Source organism: Scomber scombrus, chromosome 22 (genome assembly GCF_963691925.1).
Source record: "Scomber scombrus chromosome 22, fScoSco1.1, whole genome shotgun sequence".
Classification (NCBI taxonomy): domain Eukaryota; kingdom Metazoa; phylum Chordata; class Actinopteri; order Scombriformes; family Scombridae; genus Scomber; species Scomber scombrus.
Genome location: NC_084991.1, coordinates 14,942,968 through 14,964,535, shown reverse-complemented (window position 1 = coordinate 14,964,535; position 21,568 = coordinate 14,942,968). Strand labels below are relative to the sequence as shown.

At 38.8% G+C, this 21,568-nt stretch overlaps 2 protein-coding genes across 2 annotated transcripts in view; one reads left to right on the top strand and one right to left on the bottom strand.

Moving 5' to 3' along the window:
• The window catches only part of acss3 (acyl-CoA synthetase short chain family member 3), a 35,047-nt gene extending 34,614 nt beyond the window's left edge, over positions 1-433 (bottom strand). Inside the window, exon 1 of the mRNA XM_062443933.1 lies at positions 111-433. Within this exon, the coding sequence (XP_062299917.1) occupies positions 111-433 (323 nt within the window). The remainder of the gene's footprint in view (positions 1-110) is intronic.
• A 6,142-nt stretch (positions 434-6,575) lies between these two features.
• lin7a (lin-7 homolog A (C. elegans)) overlaps positions 6,576-21,568 on the top strand; it is a 33,910-nt gene continuing 18,917 nt past the window's right edge. The window contains exons 1-2 of the mRNA XM_062444089.1: positions 6,576-6,602; positions 20,541-20,659. The gene's annotated coding sequence lies outside the window, so the exon portion shown is untranslated. The remainder of the gene's footprint in view (positions 6,603-20,540; positions 20,660-21,568) is intronic.

Here is a 21,568-nt window from a genome sequence, read left to right as displayed (position 1 = left end):
GTTCAGGCGCGAAGTGTTTACAATGTTTCACTTTGTATACACAATTGGGATGGTGCATTTAGATCCAAAATTCACGTCGTTTGTTTCTTGCTTGTTACATTGAAACCTACCAGTTAGGGAACACTGGATCCTCAACGTGCAGTGTTTTACTCCACGGTTCAAACCAGTTTATATCCTGTCCCATCTCAGCCCAGAATGTCTCCGGGTTGTCCCTCGCAGAGGCGAAGGCTCGGCTGTACGCAGTGTCGGATGCATAGTTCCTGCAACACTGCAAAGCGAAATACTTCTTGATGTGTGCAGATGCATGCGATCCTGCTGCTCTTACACCACGTTGTTGTGCTGAAACAGTCCATAATATCCTCTCGAGTGTCCTCTTGCGCTGAGCAGGAGCGCAGAGATTTAAGCGCAGTAAATGTTGGATTTGAAAGTGCATTACATCTGCTGTGGTTTACTTGAAGGTTAAAACTTTCACGCAGTTTTTTTTTCTTCCTGTTTTTTTTCTACACCGCTTCTACACTGCAACACTTGGCGACGTCATCTGAGGAAGGCTGAAGAAAGAAAGTCCTCCTGCACAAATCCTTACAAACCCTCAATGAATGCGAACTATGAACTGGATGTGGTTGATGCAGGAGGAGCTTTGAGACACAATAAACTGTTACACAACTCAGAAACTGTTGTTACTGCAAACAGTGAACCTGTCAAAACTATTTATACAAAATAAAAGATGCTGTAATTAGGGCCCTGATATCGATATATCGGCTTATAAATACACAATACATACATAAACACATGTTTTGCAATGATCCCTCAAATGTAGTTATCAAACACTTGTGACAAATATATGTAATGGAGGCATATTATAATGATATCATTAATTAAACAAAAACATATTAAAAAACATGCATACAAATATATTCAACTTTAATTAAGAAAAAGGATCAAACATATATAAAATAGCCTACTGCCTATATAACTTAAAAAATATAAATATTGGTGCACATCAGTCAACATATACACAGATACCAACAGTATATAGCAAGTATCGGCTGATAATATTGGCGGACCGATACCTTAGTCAGGCTCTAACTGTAACAAAATATAAGGAACGTTTTTAAAAAGTTAATTTTTTGCACCTGCATGAACAAAAGCAAACACAGTTTCAGCCTCTTATAATCCTCAAGACATTTCTGACAAATAGCCACTACCTATAGCACATGAAAAACAAGAAGAAATCCATATAATTGATGTTGTGAATTGCTTGTAGCTCCTCTCCAACTCAGCTCTTTTTTTATTAGCAACAAAAAAATCTTTCAGGGTCTTCAGAATTGCATCAATACTTCTCTATTAGAAATGCAACACCCCCCTTATTAAACATATCAAGAAGAAAGACATTATAGAGCTTGTTTGAGGATGAACATTGTTGTTAAAGAAGTCACGTTAAAGAACACAAAAATGTCTCAGACTGAACTCTTGTTAAGCTGAGTCACTTCTGTCCTTATCACAAGAGCAGATTGTGCAATCCACACTCCTCACACCACATGGACAGTGGCTCTGCCTTCTCACATGGTGTTGCGTACATTTCTCTTGTCACAAGCCGCTGGTAAATACCCATAAACCAGCTGAACCCCCGCTAGAAATGACCCCTGAACACTGGTGCCCCATGGTTGAGTAACTCATCCATTTGATGTATCAGGTCATCTGTTTCTATTTTTACATGCAGAGCAGTGTTTTGCATTCTGGACACGTCATGCAAACATTTCTATCTCCAGGGATTTCCTTTATAGCACTTTGACTTGTCTGACAGAGTTCATTACATCACCACATTTGTGAATTTTATAGGAATTGCCTGGCTAAATTGGGCCATTTTTGCTGCACATTTGCAGTAATCTGTAAGAGAAATAAAAAAAACTCTTTTGTCCCAAAAACTGACAGAATAACAGATATTAGCTATAAAAGCAGCACCTATAACAACCCTTTGCAACCAAATTATTTTTATTTGACATATTTTCCACATTTTTAATTATTAATCAAGGGTTTCTCTCTAACCCCCCTCCTCCCAATCCTCTCCTGTGGGATTTCAGACATGATGAAACTGCTTGTTTTTTTTCTTCATACTGATTTGAATTTTATTACATTTCAACAAACCATATAAGTTACAATCTGTATTAATGTATAACTATAATTGAACTCTGACAGCTAAAAGATGCCCCCCTCTCCTCCCATACTGTAATTGGTCCAGCCAAAAGGTCTCAGTAAATCACTGCTCCCCCTCAGATGCTGCCATAACTCTTTTCATAACAGTGCAGATGCTATTGGCAGAATATGTATCATTCTTGCACTCTCTGGCGCCGGACGTGCACAGAGCATTAACTAATAGCGGCTTGCAGAGTCCAATCAAGCCCCTCCATCCTGCCCTATTCTCTGATTTGATGTGATGAGTGTGAATCTTTTGAAGCAGAAATCAGTCGGCTGCCCTTCAGAAACAGTCAGAGGCAAATTACTAGAGTTTATCTACAAATGATTAATCTCCAGGCAATATGTTTTTTTTCCTGCAGAGTGTCTAAATGTGGATTTATAATCAAATTAGTTTGAAGATAATGATTGCCATTTTATATTTTGAATGGGCTTTAGACACAGCAGTTGGCAGAGAAGCTCTAGAGTGATTTGAGTCACGATTATCCCTAGTTTAAAAGAGAGTGCATCATTTCAGGTTATTACAGCTGACTCCATTTTTTTCAAGAACTCCCTAAAACTGAGCATACAAAATACTGTGGGGACACCGGTGATGTAAATCCAGGTAAAAGCCATTATGCCTTGCTGATTATTCCCTTGATCTATGCCACTCAAGGGTAATTATTTTTTCAAAGATCTGACAAAGTGGAGAGGAAGGTGCAGCGCAGCATGAATATAGATGTCCTAATATGTTTTATAATCAGTCAAGGAGCAACTAAGATGCTAAGTGAGCTGCTGCAGAGCATCAGTGGATTTTCTCATTTTGTTTTCAGTAGTAAAACAACACGCCACCCATAGTCTGTTAGCTTTCTTTTTAAATGAAATGAGATTAAAACACTGATAGCTGACAGATGCAACAACAAGAAACCTAATGAGCAATGTTATCACTTTTGGGTCATTTCCATTTGACTTAGTAAATGGGTGCTGTTTCCCTGAAGGGGGCGTCAGTAGTCTAATGGTTAGAAGAAAGTTGTGTTAGAGGTTTAAATCCCAAGGCAGAGATGATTAATGTGGCAGTCCCCCATAATAACCGTCTATAATTGTATATACAAAGCCTTGAAAATGTGATTTAATATCACAATGGACTTCTTAAGGAGCTGGTATAAAGAAAACTATACATTTTTGTCAACTTGCCCTGTTAAGAATGAAATAGTTTGTTTAAATGTCTTTCAGTTCACCTCCCACATGTTTACATGATGATGTACTTTCATTATCTGTCAGCTGCTGCCTGATGATGGAGCCTGCTAATAAAAAACAAAGTTGCTGCAGGGGGAAGTAAGGCCTGTCGCAAGCAAACACAAACATTTACATAAATATATTGTTTTCAGGACTTTATCAGGTCACCAACAAATTTCCATGTACTTTTTTTCCAGTATGACATGCCACATGGATCATAGTCAGACTGCAGGGATTAGAGTGAAAGTACTCAATGTTCCTTTTTTAATAAGAACAGGATGAGCAATTATTACCTGGATCAATGTGTTAACTTAGTGAAATAACACTCATTGTAGAATAAGGCGATGAAAGCATCCCAAACTACCAATCAGGTGTATCCAAAGTATTGTTGATGAATGGCATTACCTTTTAAATTAGTTTTTTGAGAACTGATGCCTTTAAACTGATCTCTGAACCAGACTAATGTTACAGTAAGAGCTTTCATCTGATTAACAAATGTACTTCAGTGCAGTTTGCTCTGTCTACACGGCCTCTTGCATGTCTTCTCTTCACCATCTTCTGTGGGAATGGGCGCCTTTCAGAAATCAATTCACTTGCAGTTAAAGGGCTTTAAGAGCACTGCAGCGTAATCCCACCTCTTAAAAAAAAGCAGAACTGTATTCCAGCCCATATGGATGGGAGCCTGTAATCTCTTTGTGCCCTCTTTCTGTGCGCTCTCTAAGCCCTCTCCCTCTTCATCCATCCCTCCAGCCCACCACTTACCACCAGTTTACATCTGCATGCAGCTGGGTGGGACCATGGGTGGCTGGAATTCATCAGCACATATGGACAGTGTGCAGTTGGTTAGATGTGAGCAGGTTTAGTGGCAGTTTCAATCATATACAGAGATTATTATGATGAGATAACGCTCGCCGAAATGCTTTAAAATGATGAGAATTAAATCTACACTGTAAAAGTCTGGCAGCAAAGTTTCCAGACAGATTCCGTCAAATTACAGTAATTAACACACAAAATGACATGTAATAAACTGCATCCGTGCAGGTTCAAATTCAAACGTCACAGTAACATCCGTGCTGTATTGATTTCACTGAAACATTCAGAGCACATTATTATAGTGTGAAGTATAGAAGTTAAATGTTGTGATAATAGTGTATTTTATTGAAGAATATTACAGTTAAATCTTGTGAAATCCTGGAAATAATTCATAGTGCTGTTAAATGGTTTGATTATATGAATACATTAATTAATTGCTCAATTTAATTGATTATTTAAAATGTCTGTATGTCATATAATTAATGATTTCTGGTACAGGTAAACTTCTGTAAGATATGACACTTTATGTAAAATGACATTTGAATCTGTACAAATACAATATATTGCCCTTAAAAACACATACTGTAATGTATTCATTTTAATGGTAAAACTTTACATTACTGCAAACATCTGTAAATTTGCAGGTATTTCATTGTGTTATGGGAAAAAAGAGAAAAAGTCTTTCAAATAATACAGAACATTTCCTGTAAAATTGCATTTTTTATCAAGTGTAACTGAACTCAGCAGGTACATTGATTTTACATTTTTAACATTTCATCCTTGGACTTATTCCATAGCTGCCAATTTGAATTGAAGTGAGGCAGAAGTGAGGTAATTGCTTCCCAAATGGGTCTAGGTTAAGTGATTTTTCTTTTCATGCGAGGCGAGACATATGAGATTCAAATGATTTCACTGTCTGCATGATACTGGGGAATGTAGTGTGAAGCTGTGCTCATAAAAGCCTAAATATTGTTCCTTGTCTCAGGTGTGTATTCATGCTTACAGCTTGCATTTGTCATGGCAAAGTCATGCTTTGCGAGCCATGTGACACGTCATGCTGCCTTAACATCCTCCCTAACTAGGGATTTGCTACTTGTTCTTGTTCAGCATTGCCTCTGTCAAGTGAAATGACTAGCCATGTATGATATATGCCACAGCAGCAGGCACCATTAGGCAGCAGATCTACAGTAAATGAAGAGTCAGTTTGGTTCTGTTCTGTGGTAACACATGAAGATTAATCCTTTGGCCCTTCAACTAAGGTTCACTGTCATCATTCAGTTCTTATCAGGCCGCATGCAGCACATGTAGGTAAGAGCGAAGAGAACGAGCAGCATGGCTCAGCAGTTCACAATAAACCTTAATGGGCATGTGTGGTGTCGCAATCAACTGATTTGTAAAGTGCAATGGATGAATGGATTGCATGGCTAAGTATTTGCACGTGCAGGCACAGAATCACATATGTGCACATGATCTTGAGATGCAGCATGCATATGGTGAAGCCATGTTTTTTTTTTTTCATTTAGTCCTCAGTCCAGAGCATTGGTCCTGAATGCTGCCCTGATTTATGAGCTATACTATGTGGCAAAAATCTGTCCCTATACTTTTGTGTCTGTTTTTCATGTTTTAAGGGAAATAATAATGCTACAACATACACTATTTTAGACAACAGTGTGCCTCCAGCTGCTCTTATGAAAGCAGCCAGCTTCTATAATCTTGCAGAAAGACTTTGGAAAAGAGTGAAGGCTGTTATAACAAAAGATTCATACCAATTTTAAAATGAGATGATCAACAATCATATATATGTAATAATCTTTTGTTACTTTATGACCATATAGTTTATTCATCTTAAACCTGCCGTCTTAACTGATCTGTGCCTTTCTATCCATAAACGCAACCAAAATCTGGCATTGTAGCAGAATGTTAAAAATCGTACTTTTCTTAATATGTTTAAACATTATCATGAGGTTTTAATATTATTTTATTTCCCAGTGTAAATCAATATTATGTCGAGATCTTGAATCATGTGCAATTTATTTATTTATTCATTTATGTATTTACTTATCTATTATCGATGCTTTTGTGTTTGTAAAGCTGCTTTCCTTCTGCAAACAATCCCAGGTGATGAGATATTGTGAGGATGGAGGTAGATTAATCCTCCTCCAAACCACTCCCAACCTCCCCCTCTCTCTTTCTCTCTCTCTCTCTCTCTCTCTCTCTCTCTCTCTCTCTCTCTCTCTCTCTCTCTCTCTCTCTCTCTCTCTCTCTCTCTCTCTCCCTCTCTCTCTCTCTCCCTCTGTGATGCTGCAGCTCTGGTAGTCTTTCCAGTCTCCAGTAAACAGCAGACATGGCGACAGTGGTCCAACCGCTCACTCTGGATCGAGGTAAGGCGCTCGGAGCTTCGCAATTTGTGTTTCTCATCAAAGAGGTTTTTTCATGCTTTTTCAAACTTCTGTAAGAAACTGGCAACCCGAAGTCGATCCAGGTGTTTGTATCCGACTCGGATTTCCTACTGATTGCCTGCACAGGTCGTTATTTCAAGGCAATATGAGCTCACGCTATTCTAAATTTAAAAAAAAAAAAAAAACCTCTAGCCTTTCGGTTTTGTGCGTGCGTTTTGCAGAATGGAGCGCTTGTTTCCTCTCTGTTTATGTGGATACAAATATTGATTTACGGTAATTTATTTGGCAAATGGGCATGCTTACATTGCTTACAGTGCGTTTGGTTTATTTCCATCTATATTATGTAACCTCTTCGCTGATATTATCCTGTTACAGCTCGCTTTTTCTCTGTCATCTGTTAACATAAAGGGGCATACCTCAGCCAGCGAGGCGCGGTAGCACTGAAATCTACTTTTGTCAGATTGGAGACAACTTTTGTATTTGATGAGTGCAGGTGCAAAGGCAGGTTGGTGCCCTCATGGCAAATATGAATAGGAGGCAGGTCTTTTTGTACCTACTTGTTGGAAACCATGTAATTAAAGGCTCATTATATCTTGTGAGATATCCCAGCCTGTTTTGCTAATGCATATGCATGTCAGTGTTTAGTAAAAACTGAGATAGAGTATTTAATTTTAGGTTGAAATAGAGTATTTATCTGTTAAACAAATATGTGTGCATCCCCTGACCTCATTTATATTTCCTCCAGGATGAATTCTCACATCATGTAGCATTTGTTTCATTTTCAACAGCCTAAGTCCTATAATTAAATTTAGAATAATGTACGAATGTTAAAGCAAACCTAAGAATCCCTTTAGTATTATCATTAATGTGATATTACAGCGCACTCCTCAGAAGCAAAGACTTACTCTAAATCCCTATACTGACTTGTTAAAAGTGTCTATTTTTAGATCACAGTTGCAAAAAATCCCCAGTCTTACATTCAGACTAAATGCATATCTGCTGGCGAAATGTAATATTGCACAAGTCTTGCATTGGAAATGGAAGCCGTCAAATATAAAGAAAGGAGACACCTTAGCTATTACCTCTGTGCCAAGTAGAGCTAGCATCAGCTCCCGAGCCACAGAAGGTAACTATAAATACATTTATCTGGTGGGAGAATTAATTATTATTATGGTGGAATCAATCTGTCTGTTACACACTGTTATTTAGGATCCAAGTAATTAGTCACGATTGATCATTCTCACTCATATAAGGAATTCGACTTTAGTCCATGTGCTTAATTGCAACTTGCTCTTCACTCAAGTTTAATGCTTCTAGGCAGTCAAGCTTTACTGATGCACAATCTGATGCATGCACAAGTGCTATACCATGCAGAGTTAATCAAATAAGCCAAAGCTTGCACCAGGCAAACAGATAAACAATATAACCCACGCTTTTCCCACCCACCAGTCACACATAAGAATTATAGAGAGGGGCTTTGCAGTACTGTTAAACAGGCTTTAAAACACAGAAGCTGCAATAAATGCCTTCTATCACCGTAAATGTCAGCATCCAACCTTATCTGATCTTAGTCATTTGCTGGGGCAGTGACTCAGATGTGACCTGAACCTCTGTGTGGGGTTCCAATCCATATTCACATGCTGTGAATTCAACCAGTCAGTGGCTGGCAGCTGTAACGGCACGGGAAGTAGTAATGATAGTTTCGCACTGGAGCCGTCAGAGAGAGGCAACATTATGGGCTCCCCTTTTTTCAGTCGCTGCCACTTTGGAGAAAACACTATAATTGCTAATGAAAAGGTAGGCTTGTCTCATGTTGGGAGTTGGCTTCAGCTGCAGAGTCGTTGAGTTTGTCAAACACACGCAGGGAGGAAACGGGACAGAGATGTTAATTTCCACAGCTCCCATTTGGTTTGTTGGGTCGCAGCAGGATGAAAAGATCTTACATCACCGATCTTCCTGTTATTGTCAGAGGAAATGACTGTTATAAGTTAACTCCTGATCAGAAACAATGGATGTCACCCTCCCTGTATAAATTATAAAACCGGACAGTCATTCTCTGCAGAGTTGGCCTTTAACTACAAATAAGCATGTCCCAGAGATGACAACCTTTTTCACATGAAATAGTCAGAGCAGAGGCCATTGGGAGTGTATCTCAACACTAGTTTTGTATGCCCTTTTACCAAAAGTGAGATAAAACAAGACTGAGTCAGCCATACACAGCTGCACTTCCAGCTGAATGCTAAAGCCTGTGTGCAACATGCTCTCAGTGAAAATGCTAACATGTTGGTGTTGAGCAGGTATCATTTTCATCAAGTTCACCATTTTAGTTTAGCATGTTGGCATGCTAGCATATGCTAATTAGCAATGGATATATAATATGGCTGAGGCTAATGTGTAGGCTGGTAGTTTTGGAGATATTTGGGCATAAACCATTTGAAAAAAAACTACACATTTTGAGCTGATTATGACACTAGAAGAAAAATTAAGGTATCATGAACATTGAATGCTTATACCAAATTTCATGGCAATCCATCCAATTGTCCTTGAGATATTTCACTCAAAACCCTAAAAATGCCAAGTCAGTAAGACAGATAATATACAACATATAATGGCAATGCATCAAACTGAGCATCATTGCCATTTCTGGAGCCATGGCACTAGCATTGTTAAAACTTTAATTTGATAGAAACTAGTCAACCTAAATGAGAGTTGGCAGCTGAAGTACATTAAGGCTGTATTAATACATCCCATAATTGCACTAGTGCAATTATAGGACTATAGTGTGTATGTAGAGAATGTATGATTAAAAGAAAGCTTCACTCTTTTCCAGAATTACCTTCAATAACCCCCAGACAGAGCTGCAAACCTGTTGCATTGAGCAGCTGGTTTAACAGGTATGAAGAGAGAGTGAAGAATAGAGCTGTTATACCTTAGAAAAGGGCAGCAAAGCAATAGATTTTCATTTTGAGGAAAGGAGAGTTGTGCTTCTTACACAGAATGCAAAATCGTATACAGTAGCTGCATCACATTCTGGTCTACAGCATCTCTGTTGAGAAAGTCAAGTATGACATTTTGTTGTTGTTTTATTACAGTTGGGCAAGATCCTGTGAGTCCAACAATTTCTGTACAGTTTATAGCCTCATGCACTTAATAGCCTGAATGAAATAGCTGCAACTGAAATCCCAGACCTTGTTTTCCTTCTGAGAGAGTTCACTGATACGCGGCCCGACCTTATTCCCATCACATGCTTTCAGTCACACCAGCGATTTGAAGGATTAAAAGGGCGCTGACAAGCTGACGTCACTCATAGCTGTTGACATTGCAAACAACTTCCCTTTAAGCAGAAATAAAGGTTCATATAGAGACTTTGAAGGGACACTGCCCAGTAATTAGTGAAGATGAAGAAGACAATGAGTGTATAATGTTTTCAGTTCCTGCTCTCACCACAGGCTCATGCAGGAGCCATTAGCCCTCAAGGAGTGATTTATTTGTCTTGCTTGGAGGAGATCGTTGCAGTAGGGCAAATTAGAGCTAATTCTCTTGGCATGTGGACAGGACTTGTTTGATAAAACCCTGCCGTCCCATTTTACTCATTCAGAGTGTGATTATTTCTGTTTTTATGGTTCAAATTAGCAGCAGAGTTGCCAAGGGCACCACGGACAGTCAGGTCAAAGTGGCAGTGGCAGATGGCAAGGCCTTTTCAGGACAATTTATTGCATGCATGACATCCAGATAGCATCTCTCAGGGTATAAAGGTAGGCGCCGAGTCAGAGAAAGGTAATTTAAGCCTTTCCTTTCATCTGCTGAGGTGGAAATTTAAGTTTCAACCAATAAAGTCACAAATTAGAAAGAGAATCTTAAAATGTTCTTATATTTCCAAGGTTTCTGAAATGTATTCACAACCACATAGTTTAATGAGCTCAGATACTGTTGTGGATGTGTTTATTTACATCACTGTAGTTCTGTCAAAATGACACTTCTAAGTACTGAAAATGAATTACACTCAGCTCTGCTGACTATTGTAAATGGACTAATTATAGCAGAAAACTGGAGCGCTTCCCAGTGTGAACAGATCCCAACAACAATGCTGTTGAGGCTTGTCGAACGTGGAAGCCTTCATTATGTGTCACTGTGGCTTTGTTCAGCTCTGTGCCTTTTTTCTAATCAGCGAATGATGAGGATGACCTTTTTTAGTCACAGCCTGATGTTGGAAGAGCTCGGGGAAATTAGCTTCCAGAGCATCATGCCACATGGCCAACATCAGCTACAGTCATTTTGAACCACCATATTCCGTTTAGTTTTGACAATTATTTTATTTTTACTTTTACTTCCAGTATGTGTGGATAAAGATTATGGGTGTGTGATGAGATGAGCTTTGGTCTCTGTGTAATGAAATTGTGCATTGTCATTGTTGTTAAAGTTAATAACACTGAGAGAAATATGAGGTTTTGTGAAATATGTTAGCTGTTATCTAAAGTCATTACACAGCTGATTCAGAACATTACACTGCTAGTTTGAATGAGTAAATGAACAGTTTTAAAAGAAGATTGCACCTTTCAATCCATTTGTGATGTTTGGTTCTTTTAATATATTATTTTTTTCATCTATGGAACTGGATGTATTTTGCTGGTGTACTAACTTCTCTTTACTTTGCTTTGTCTGTTCTACCTTAGTTAGAAATGTCGTTATTTCCCAGTAAACTTTTCTAGACTTTTAGGGAGAGAAAGGTGAATTTGTATTCAATCCGTGTTGCTCGGTAGGTGTGGTAGAAGCAAAGGACCATCAGTCACCCCCTTTACTCAAAACACAACATGTCCTATGGCTGCATTGAATTCTGGTTTGTTTGAGTTGGTGCTAGTTTGTATCTGTAGCCCACCTCTTGTACAATATATGTCTCCCTGATGTGTTGAGGAATATAGGAATAACAAAGCTTTTTTGTGTTTGAGAGATTTATGCCAAAATAGGATTTTTGCCCAGCTGAAAATGTCAAATAAAATGAAATAACGAGGGCTGCTCCGCAATTGTCTTTATGAAAGATATCATTGGTGTTTGGCCAGATTTCCACATGGAAAACACATTGCCAGACAATGAGGCAAAACACATTTGATTGATATGTTTATGTGTTAGGGTTTGTGTGCTCTGATTTCCTTCCAGTCTAATTGAACACATGAAACTCTTTTTTTCCTGCTGTTTCTTTTGTTGTTCTCATTGCATGCTTAAACAGTTTGGTAATAATTTACTAGAAATCCACATTGTTAAGGTTCATTAACATTGAATATATTGATAGCTGCCTTACCATTCTCCCCTTATAACATTGCCTTCAAATTAAAGTCATTAGGTCATATTTTCGACATTAGAAGTCAAGTACATTGTATGTTTGGCATACAAGTGATTGAAGTCTTATGAACACTGTTGCTAGGCGACTGACAATAAAAATAGATTTGTTCCCTTATCAAAAAATGATTAATGACGCATTTGAACATCTTGTTTAGCAGTAAGAAAGAGAAGAAATGTTTCAATTACTTTCCAGTCTTCTTGCAAACACAATAAACACAACCATCAGGTCTCCAGTGCTTGACTCAGTAGAGTACAGCCATTCAGGATTTTTCAATCTGAGAGAAGAAAACTGCATGAAACATTTTGGAAAATGAGGCAGTCTCCCATTAATATATTTTATTCCTTTTGAAGCACTAGAAATCCTTATGCTCCTATAAGAGCATAAGAGCAGAGGGAAATGCCTGCAGTAAAAGCAGTTTGACACATTTATTTGAAAACAAAACAAAACACAGGATTTAGGAATTTTGACGGCACTTTTACCATTAGTTTCTAGAAAATTCAATAATGAACTTTAATATTGTCACTCCGTCATCATCACACAATGGAAACTTTGTTCAGAGAAGGCATTAGTGAAGTCCTGACAAGTCACGTAATTTAAAAAAAACTCACATTAAACTTAGCTCATTTAATCAGTAAGTATCACTAATGAGAATCTCATCCTAAGTATAGCAGAGGGAAATTAACTGCTGACAGGATCCCTGCTGGTGTCATTACTCTACTTAATATGGCAGCAGTGCATTACACTGTTACAGTATCCTGATGTAGCGTGCACTAAGTTACTTTGAATGGTGTCACAACTTCTCCCAGACATCAAAAGATACTCTATAATTATTGCTCAGGATTTTCCATTGCTCACTGCAATACCTTGGTCATTCTTTTCTGGCAGATAATGAGATAGAACAAGCTTTTTTTCCTGTGTCACTATTTCTTAAAACACTCCTCATTTAGATACAGCAGCATCAACTCCCCTTTCTTTTTCTATGTAAGAAGAATCAGTCAAATTACACAGTGAGAATGACCCAGTTGCATACAGTGGGTTTGCTTTTGGCAGACACAAAGTTGTCAGTGTTGAGTGTTGAGTGTGAAGGTATCATTGAGGCAGAAGTAAAACCTTGTACATATGTTGCACATCTGGACCCACTGCATCACTCCCTGGAGCGCAATCGGCACATCATGGCTCTAGATTTAAGTCAGTATAATACAATTAAGCACTGGAAGTTGGGAATTGATTTCCCTCCATTGCATTTCCAGTGAAATGGGGATTAGATTGCCTGTCTGAGTTTATCTTGTTGTTGCACCATGTGTTCAGATCTGTATGTGACAGTAAGACAGGCAAAGGTTTACTGTGTCAAGGGTCAAAAGTAAGGGATGCTAACAGGCAGCAGTCAGAACAGGTCATCAGAACAAAAGGACATGTAGGCAAAAATGCCAAAAATGGGTTTCACAATAAATGATCTGGCAAGGAATTTAAGGAAGGGGCTATGCTTATACTTAGGGGATGAGCAACTGGGTATGAAAGTCAGAAAATACTGATACCAACTGATGGACAGGGAGGGAATAACAGGCTCAGGAATTATTAGTGGCTGGCAGATAAAAGGCGAAGTTTAAAGGTGCAGAAAATTGTGAACCGGCTGACTACAGCTAAAAACATTAAGAAGCAATCCCACAGTTAGGCTTGGTGACATGGTTGAAGTAGATTCGAAATAGGTAAGTCAGTCCACTTTATTCGAGATTGAAATATAATGGCAACTATTTGATGGATTGCTGTGAAATTTGGTACAGACATTAATGTCTCCCTCAAGATGAAGAGTTATAACTTTGGTGGTTCTTTAACTTTTCCTAATGTGCCATCATCAGCTCAAAATATGTCTCTGTGTTCTTTGGTTTATGATCAAATACCTACAAAATGAACATTACCATCAGCCAGTAAATATTAGAATGTGAACAATCTAAACTAAGACAGTGAACATCATAAACATTATACCTACTAAACATTAGCATGCTAGGATGTCGTTATGCTGGCATTAGCATTTAGCTTGACATGCAGCTGTGCCTCAGCTACACAGAGCTGCTAGCATGTCTATAGATAATCTGATGTTCACTGCGGTCAACTGTTGCACATAATATCAAACAATACACCGAACATTTGCAAAGCATAACTTTCAACAACTCGTTGTTTTTTGTTCATAATCTAATTTGGACACCAGTCATTTGTAAAATGATAACAAGATTGCACTGAAATTTGATAAAGGATAGTAATAAATTATCACCCAGTCCTAAGCTCAATGTAAAAGTTCTGTATTCAAAATCATACTGAAGAAAAAGTACAGAAGTGTTAGCAGCAAAAGATGTACTCCAGGGTACACAAGTAAAGGTACTCATCACACAGAATGACCCCTAGACGATGCCTTGAAGCATATTTTAGATCATCACAGGTTATGTGTGTAAAATTACATTATGTTTGCCTCTGCGAGCGTGTGGGTGTGTGTTTGTTTTTTTTTACGTGCCATCAAACAAATCCAGAGGTGTCCATGCATGTTGTTATTGTGTAGCAGCATTGGTTACTCAAGGATGGGATAGCATTCTCTGCATTTCCCTCCAGCTGAAGTTATTCATAGATCATGCATAGGCACACCATGTGGGTGTTGAGCACATAGTTGGCGTTATCTTGAACTATGCTTCATTTGTTCTGTCAGCCTCTCTTCTCAGCTGAAGGTAAAACACGAGAGGAGTGTGGTGTGGTTGTGATTATGTCAGTGTTATCAGAGTGCACATCCAGGTGCTTTTTTGTCTCTCCCCCTCTCTCTCTCTCTCTCTTTCTCTGTCAGACTATTAGGTAATGTAATGTGTAATTTCACTGAACATCTGATTCGAGAATCACTTCCTGTTAATGTGACGTAACTCGTGATCCCCTCTCAGTCATCTGAGTTGCTTTGTCACGGAACGCAATCACCATTCAGTGCTTCGTCCCCTGGGCTTTTACAACCCTGTGATCAGTCACACAGCTCATTTCATGTCCCACTTTTTACATCAAGCATGGAGAAATCTGTGCAGTTCATTTGAGTCCCAGAGTAGAACGGAGGACATGGAGAAAAAGCTAAACTATTTAATCTGTTAGAAATAATCCAGCAGACATGTTCCAGTTTATCAGAACTGTTTTCTTGCCCCACTAAGAGCATACCCGGATTAGTTTACACATTTTACTCACACAACAATATCTCCCGTGTGAATGAAAAACAGCATGACAGCAGAGCATAACATCTTCACAGCCATATTTTCTGGATGTGAGATAAGATATCACCGGGAGCAGTAAAGTGAAAATTTGCCAATACAGCACCAGCAGACATTTCATTACCTCTGAGCTGCTGAGTGAGAACCGGAGAACTGTACACCACTTATTATCATTCATCATTTTATGGACACCAGCAATTACATTGTCTTGTAATCACTGTGTCTGTGTCCCTTTGCTGTTACATGGGGATAAAACTTGCAAAAGGACATGAGAGTATTTCAGCGACTGCAATAGCTGTCATTATAGGTAAAGGTCGAACATTTAATTGAATTTAAACTGTTTGATGCATAGCTCGTGAAATTTAAAATTACCCTATTTCAAATTGGGAAGATTATATCTGGAAATGGGCAGGCTTCGCTTCTGATCCATGAGATGAAAGCAGCATCAAAAATGTCTGCAATATCAATCTTTGAAGTTAAGTTCCAAACGCCCAGTCGAAGTCCTTGATGTGGATGAGGAAAATGGTGCTAATGAGGATGTGAAAGCAAATAGTGGCAAAGAGAGAGAAAAAAATCTTTCCTGGATGGCCCTTGACCTTAGTTTAATGAGAAGGAAATGCTTATAAACCTCCTAGACAGATGCCTTTGCTGCTTAGACGTGTACCTTCTCATTATGAGCTATTCAGAATCAGTGTTTTCTGAATCAATGATTTTAGTTTTAGTTTTTTATCACTTTGAAATATTAATAGAACGCACTTGTGGGTGTTTTAGCTTTTAAAACCCCATATGGTGGATGTATTTTTCTGATTAAAATAGTCAAGTATATCTGTGATTAGACACAGTAAGTGGTGTCACATGGATGTTGACAAATGTTTTTCCACCTTTTCGTAGAAAGTTTAAAGGGTCAGTCCAGTCAAATTACGAAAGCACATATTTCATAATGTTGGTGACTTCTGTGGATTATCAAGAGTAACTAAGACACCGTCTCTGGAAAGATGATGCTGCTGAATATTTTTAATGTCGTTTTTCAATGCTGTGAGCAGCCAAAGCAAATTTACATTCACCTCTGTTGTTTTTGGGTGGAGGTAGCAATCTCAGAGACAAATATCTCAAAACCTAGACAAATAAAAACCAAAGTCTGCAGGGCATTTCACATTCCCACTCTTCATCATGGCCACTGTTTCATTGCAAATCAAGCACAATGGTCTCATTCCACTTCCCTGAGGGGAATGAATGTGTATTTCTCAGTCCAGTCATCCTTAAATGCTTTCCACTGTTTTTCACTGTCAACCTTTCTTTTTTTTCTTCTTTCAGTTAGTGTTTAACAAACCATTTTACTTCATTCCACAATAACACTGCTAACTGTGGCGACTAGCGAGCGGCTGAATGATGACAGCTGAGATAATGTGATAGGGATGTGTCACTAAGAAGCAATCCATATCAGGTTGCTGTTAAATTTTGTTCCTTGTTCGGGTTAAATTGTTATTTGGTCTGGATCCTAACTCAAGTTCACCTATTGAGCTCTATAGGCTGCTACACAAAAATAGACCTGCACTCTATGTTTTGTACGTCTTAGTAAAGCAAAGCTTGGACTCAAACAAGACAGCCGAGGCAGATGATTTAAAAGAAGAGTTTACTCGATCGTTGAGGCAAGCAAAGGTGAGAAACAGGTAAACAGACAGAACAGACAACCAAGTAGAAAAGGGGGCAAAAGGAAGCTGGCAGAGTTTCAAAAACGCTGGCAGCAGTTCAAACCCAGGGCAGCCAACCAAGTACAAGATATTACCAAATGGATTCTCAAAACCCACCGTCATCACTCATGGCTGGATACAGAACAAATAGGATGCCAAGAAATAGCAATCAAGGCCAAACCGCTCCTTAGCAACACTGTAAAAAACACAACTGCTTTAAAAACACTGTAATTGCCACAACTCTGTCAGCTTGATGGAAAGTCAATAACATGACAAACTTCACAATGTCACCTAGCTCACATGCACCCATTTGGCACAGATTTACTTGTTAACAAATCACCCTTGACGGGCACCAAATGGAAGGGAAAAAAGGGCATAATACATCAACACTACATCTCATCATCGAAAATAGAGCATTACTTAAGGTAGCAGGAAGGCCCAATACTTACAAAACAGTCACTTAAAGCAGAAGGTTCAATAACAGCTTTTAACCACCAACCACCCAATTAGACAACATCAATAAAATGACTAATTCAAACAACCTCTGTCAAAATTATACAAGCTTTTATCTTCCACTGTCTCCACCATACCTTTTCCAATAGATAAATGGGGGAAAGTTTTTAACATCAGCATCAGTAAGGACGTCTGGACTCAAATATGTCCATGAACACAAGACAAACTGAAGACAGAATACATATTACACAACACAAGATGCATTCACTGTACCCTGCTGTCATGTACTCTGGCTCTGCCCAAAAGTATCACAGTATGGGTGCAGTATCCCCCTGTCCTCATCATACATACTAGGAGAATTGATATACTTGATGCATCACAAAAACAATCACAATGCCACTACTGGTAGCCCTCACTACCACCAAGAAAACTATTTTACAAAATTGGGAAAAGCAACTCACCGTCTCATCATCAGTGGTTGACAAAACAGGGAACAAAAGTGGAAAAATATCTGAATAATTCATTGAAAAAATTCAGAATTTCCTAAATCTCAACCACAATCATATAGATTCACATATATCTAGAGTCAGACATACAAATGGAAACTCACTCACACAAACATACAACATTAAAACTTCAATATCATCCAAAATCATTATTATTAAGGTTGTATAATGATTTAATTCATTTTTTTCCTTTAGTTTCTACCAAACATCCTTTTATTTGTTTCTTCTATTACTGCTGCCACAAATATCATCAATGATTCAAACACTAATCTTCCCAAACTCACTCCACACAGCTGCTTCCCTACAGCAATCATTCCCCACACATGCTCTCCATGTACACCTACAGGTAATCTCTCTATTCTTCATGCTGTTAATGTATCCACCCTTACCATATGTCCCTCATTCCTGTGTCATATAAAATAGGGCAAACAGAAAAGAGACAAAAAAGGCTGGAACGCAATGACGAAGATGGCCCAGTTGAAAATCTGGCAAGAAGTACAGGAGGGGGAAGTTGGCAGGTGTATATCAGGAGGGAATTGGGATGGAGAAGCAGGAGTGTAAGTTGTTGTGGGGATCAGGTGATTGGAAATGGCGGGAACAGGCAATTGCTAGTTGATTTGGGAATAGCCGGTGAGTTACAGGAAAATGAGTGTTTCATTTTATCTGCACGTACTTGTATAAGACTCTAAGTAGAGAAGTTTGATTAATGGCTAATTAGCATTATCCTGGCAACTCGTCCCATTGCCAGCTCTCATCTGCCAATACGACTCTCACTGGTCTAGTTCTCGCAAGCCGTAACCGGTCTCGACGTGAACTGAACCTGCAAAAAAGTGGATCAATATAATCTGCAGAGCATTATTACAGAGCGCTCGAAATAGAAACACGCATTGGATTTCTGTGAGGCGTGTTCATTGTCTCCATATGTAATGTGAAGGGAAAATGCAATGAGATCTTAGTGTGTTTCACATTTCCTTTTTATGGTCCTATACAGTTTTCACTCAGTCAGAGCTTCAGACTACTTGTTTTTTTCTCATCTCCCACAGGTCTGCAAACAGTAAAAGCTCCTCAGTCTGCCATCTGCTTTATTGAGTTACTCTATATTCCCAGAATTCAATATCAGCGTGTTTGAGTGTGTGTGTGTGTGTGTGTGTGTGTGTGTGTGTGTGTGTGTGTGTGTCATGTCTGTGAGCACAGTTTGTGTACATCACAGTGTTCTGTGAAAAGAGACACGGGTACAACATGTAAGACGACAGTGCTGGAGAGGAGCAGGTTGTATTATTGTTTGTCTTTACTGCCTGTTACAGTGAACCCGGATTTTCTGAAGATATATTCTCCTCTACTATAAACATATAGTATAGGACTCCTTTACTGTATTCATAAAGGCCTTCATATTAACTGTGCTTGTGATTAGGGCTGCAACTAACAATTATTTTCATTATTAATGAATCTATTGATTGTTTATCCCACAGTGACATCTTTAATTGGCTAGATTTGTCTGACCAACAGTTCAAAATTGAAATATATTAAATTTACAATGACATAAAATTTAAAAAATGATTTAAACACTTAATTATTTAAATTGTTGTTGATTAATCGACAGTGAAAAAAACATGCCATGTCAAACTCTTCATACCATTTTTCTTGCGTACTCTATGCTTGCTGATGCAGAACACGCTCCACAATGAACAAAATGTATGTGTGTACTTCACCTTTTCTGTATTGATCAATCCCTGTTGGGAAGCCAAGCATGGCTGTGTAAGGTCTTAAAAAGAGATGCTGTTGTTGTTTAGTGGGGTGACAGGAATCTAAACCAGCGGCTCGGCTGTCAGTCAAATGAGGTGTGGGTGTTCTGTTAGCTGCAGAAAAATATAATGTTGAATAAAATAACTAGACAGCTTCCTTCTCTGGTGTTTAAAGAGGTAAAGCATTTATTCACTGTGTGGTGCTGGAATTCTGCTGATCCTTTTTAGTTTGAAGACATTGCAATTGGTCTGGGAACAACAAGCCGGACCAGTGTGTTTTGGGGTGAAAGAAGAACATGGGAAAACACTACTGCTCCATTATATACAGTAACTGAACCAATCATCTCTCTTTGTGTGGTCACTTGTCTCTGGTGACACAAGCTGAATAAAACATATTATTGACCCAACAGTCCAAGTCCAGTGATTGAGTACCAAGTAACTTCCCTCTCCTTCGATTATGTATCTCTATTGGGCCTGCCAGTATCAGGGGGCAAGAAATTAATCAGCCAAGCTGGCGGATTCATTCGGTGCAGACTAATTAGTGGCGGAGAGCTCAATACACCCAGAGTCATAGCCTCTAACTTAAGGCTTAGAGTTTAGTGTACATGCTTTGTAATGCCTGCAGGTGCCTACTCTTACTAGGCAGCGTTAACTTCGAACAAATGAGCACCTGACTCTTTCCTGCTCTCCTTTATTCTCATGCATAAGTCAAGCCAAAGCAAACGATCCATGGATGGGATTGCTATTCTATCTTTCTTGCCCCTTCTGGCCTTGACTGAGTTTCTTTCCATTATCCCACCCATTGATTCGCTCTAGCGCCTTTCTCATAGCTGTGCTGTTAATGTAATTGAATAGGGAGGTTTTTTTTGTCTTTTTCTTTCCCCCCCCACTCTGTCCTCTTGGCATGAGTACTCACACACATATATACTCACAGCCAGCCTCTCTCCTTCTTTCTGCCAGATGTTGCCAGGGCTATCGAGCTGCTGGAGAAGCTGCAGGAGTCGGGTGATGTTCCCGGTCACAAGCTCCAATCCCTGAAGAAGGTCCTTCAGAGTGAATTCTGCACAGCCATCAGAGAGGTGAGTCACTGTCAGTGGAAGGAACCGCTGGTCTGTAAACATTAACATGACTCATGTCCTCCTCATTAGCAATATTTTTCTATTTAGATGACCTTCTTGGTACTTGTACTCCTTGTTATGGTCTTATTTCATTGCAGTTCTAATCACATAGTGCGCTCAGTGCTGTGATGTTTTTTTTCCTTGGAGTTGATGGTTAAAGATAGGTTCACAATTTTTCCATGTCTCTCCCAAAACAATAGTCAGGGCAAAGCAATTGTCCAAATAAACATTGACACATTGCTGTAATCATTCCTCTTGCTCACACTGGCCATTAAGAGATCCCTTCACAACTGCCCAATTCCCTGTTTTTATTATTATGTTTGACTGCAACTGAAGAGTAAAACACTATCCATTGAACACAAATAGGTTGTTTTTTTGTTTTTTTAACTAAAAAAACTACTTGTAACTGTGGAAGGTATCCACTTTATTTCTCTAAGTCAGATGACTGAATCCTCATGTTATCTTCAGATAAACCTTTAAATCAATTTTGCTTAAAATAAGGACTATGGATTTTGTCCCCCATCACTTACATTGTAAGCGCGTTTGAAAGGGGATCTTCTAATGGTCAGTATGAACAGGAGAAATGACCTGTTTCAGTGTTCATTTAGACACCTGAATATTGTTTTATGACAGACTTAGAACATTTTGAAACTAACCTTTGAGTTGCTCTTTCACCTGTTCAGTCAGAGTCGATGCAATGAGGAATTATGACTATAACAAGAACAAAAATCGGAAAGTGCACTTTTAAGTCTTTGTGGTTTTACATCAATCAACAAATGACTGCAGCATTATGAAAATGTCAGAGATTATTGCTCTGCCTTATTACTGCTGGAGCTGAACAGCAAAACTGAGTTTTGAACTGCATGAAAA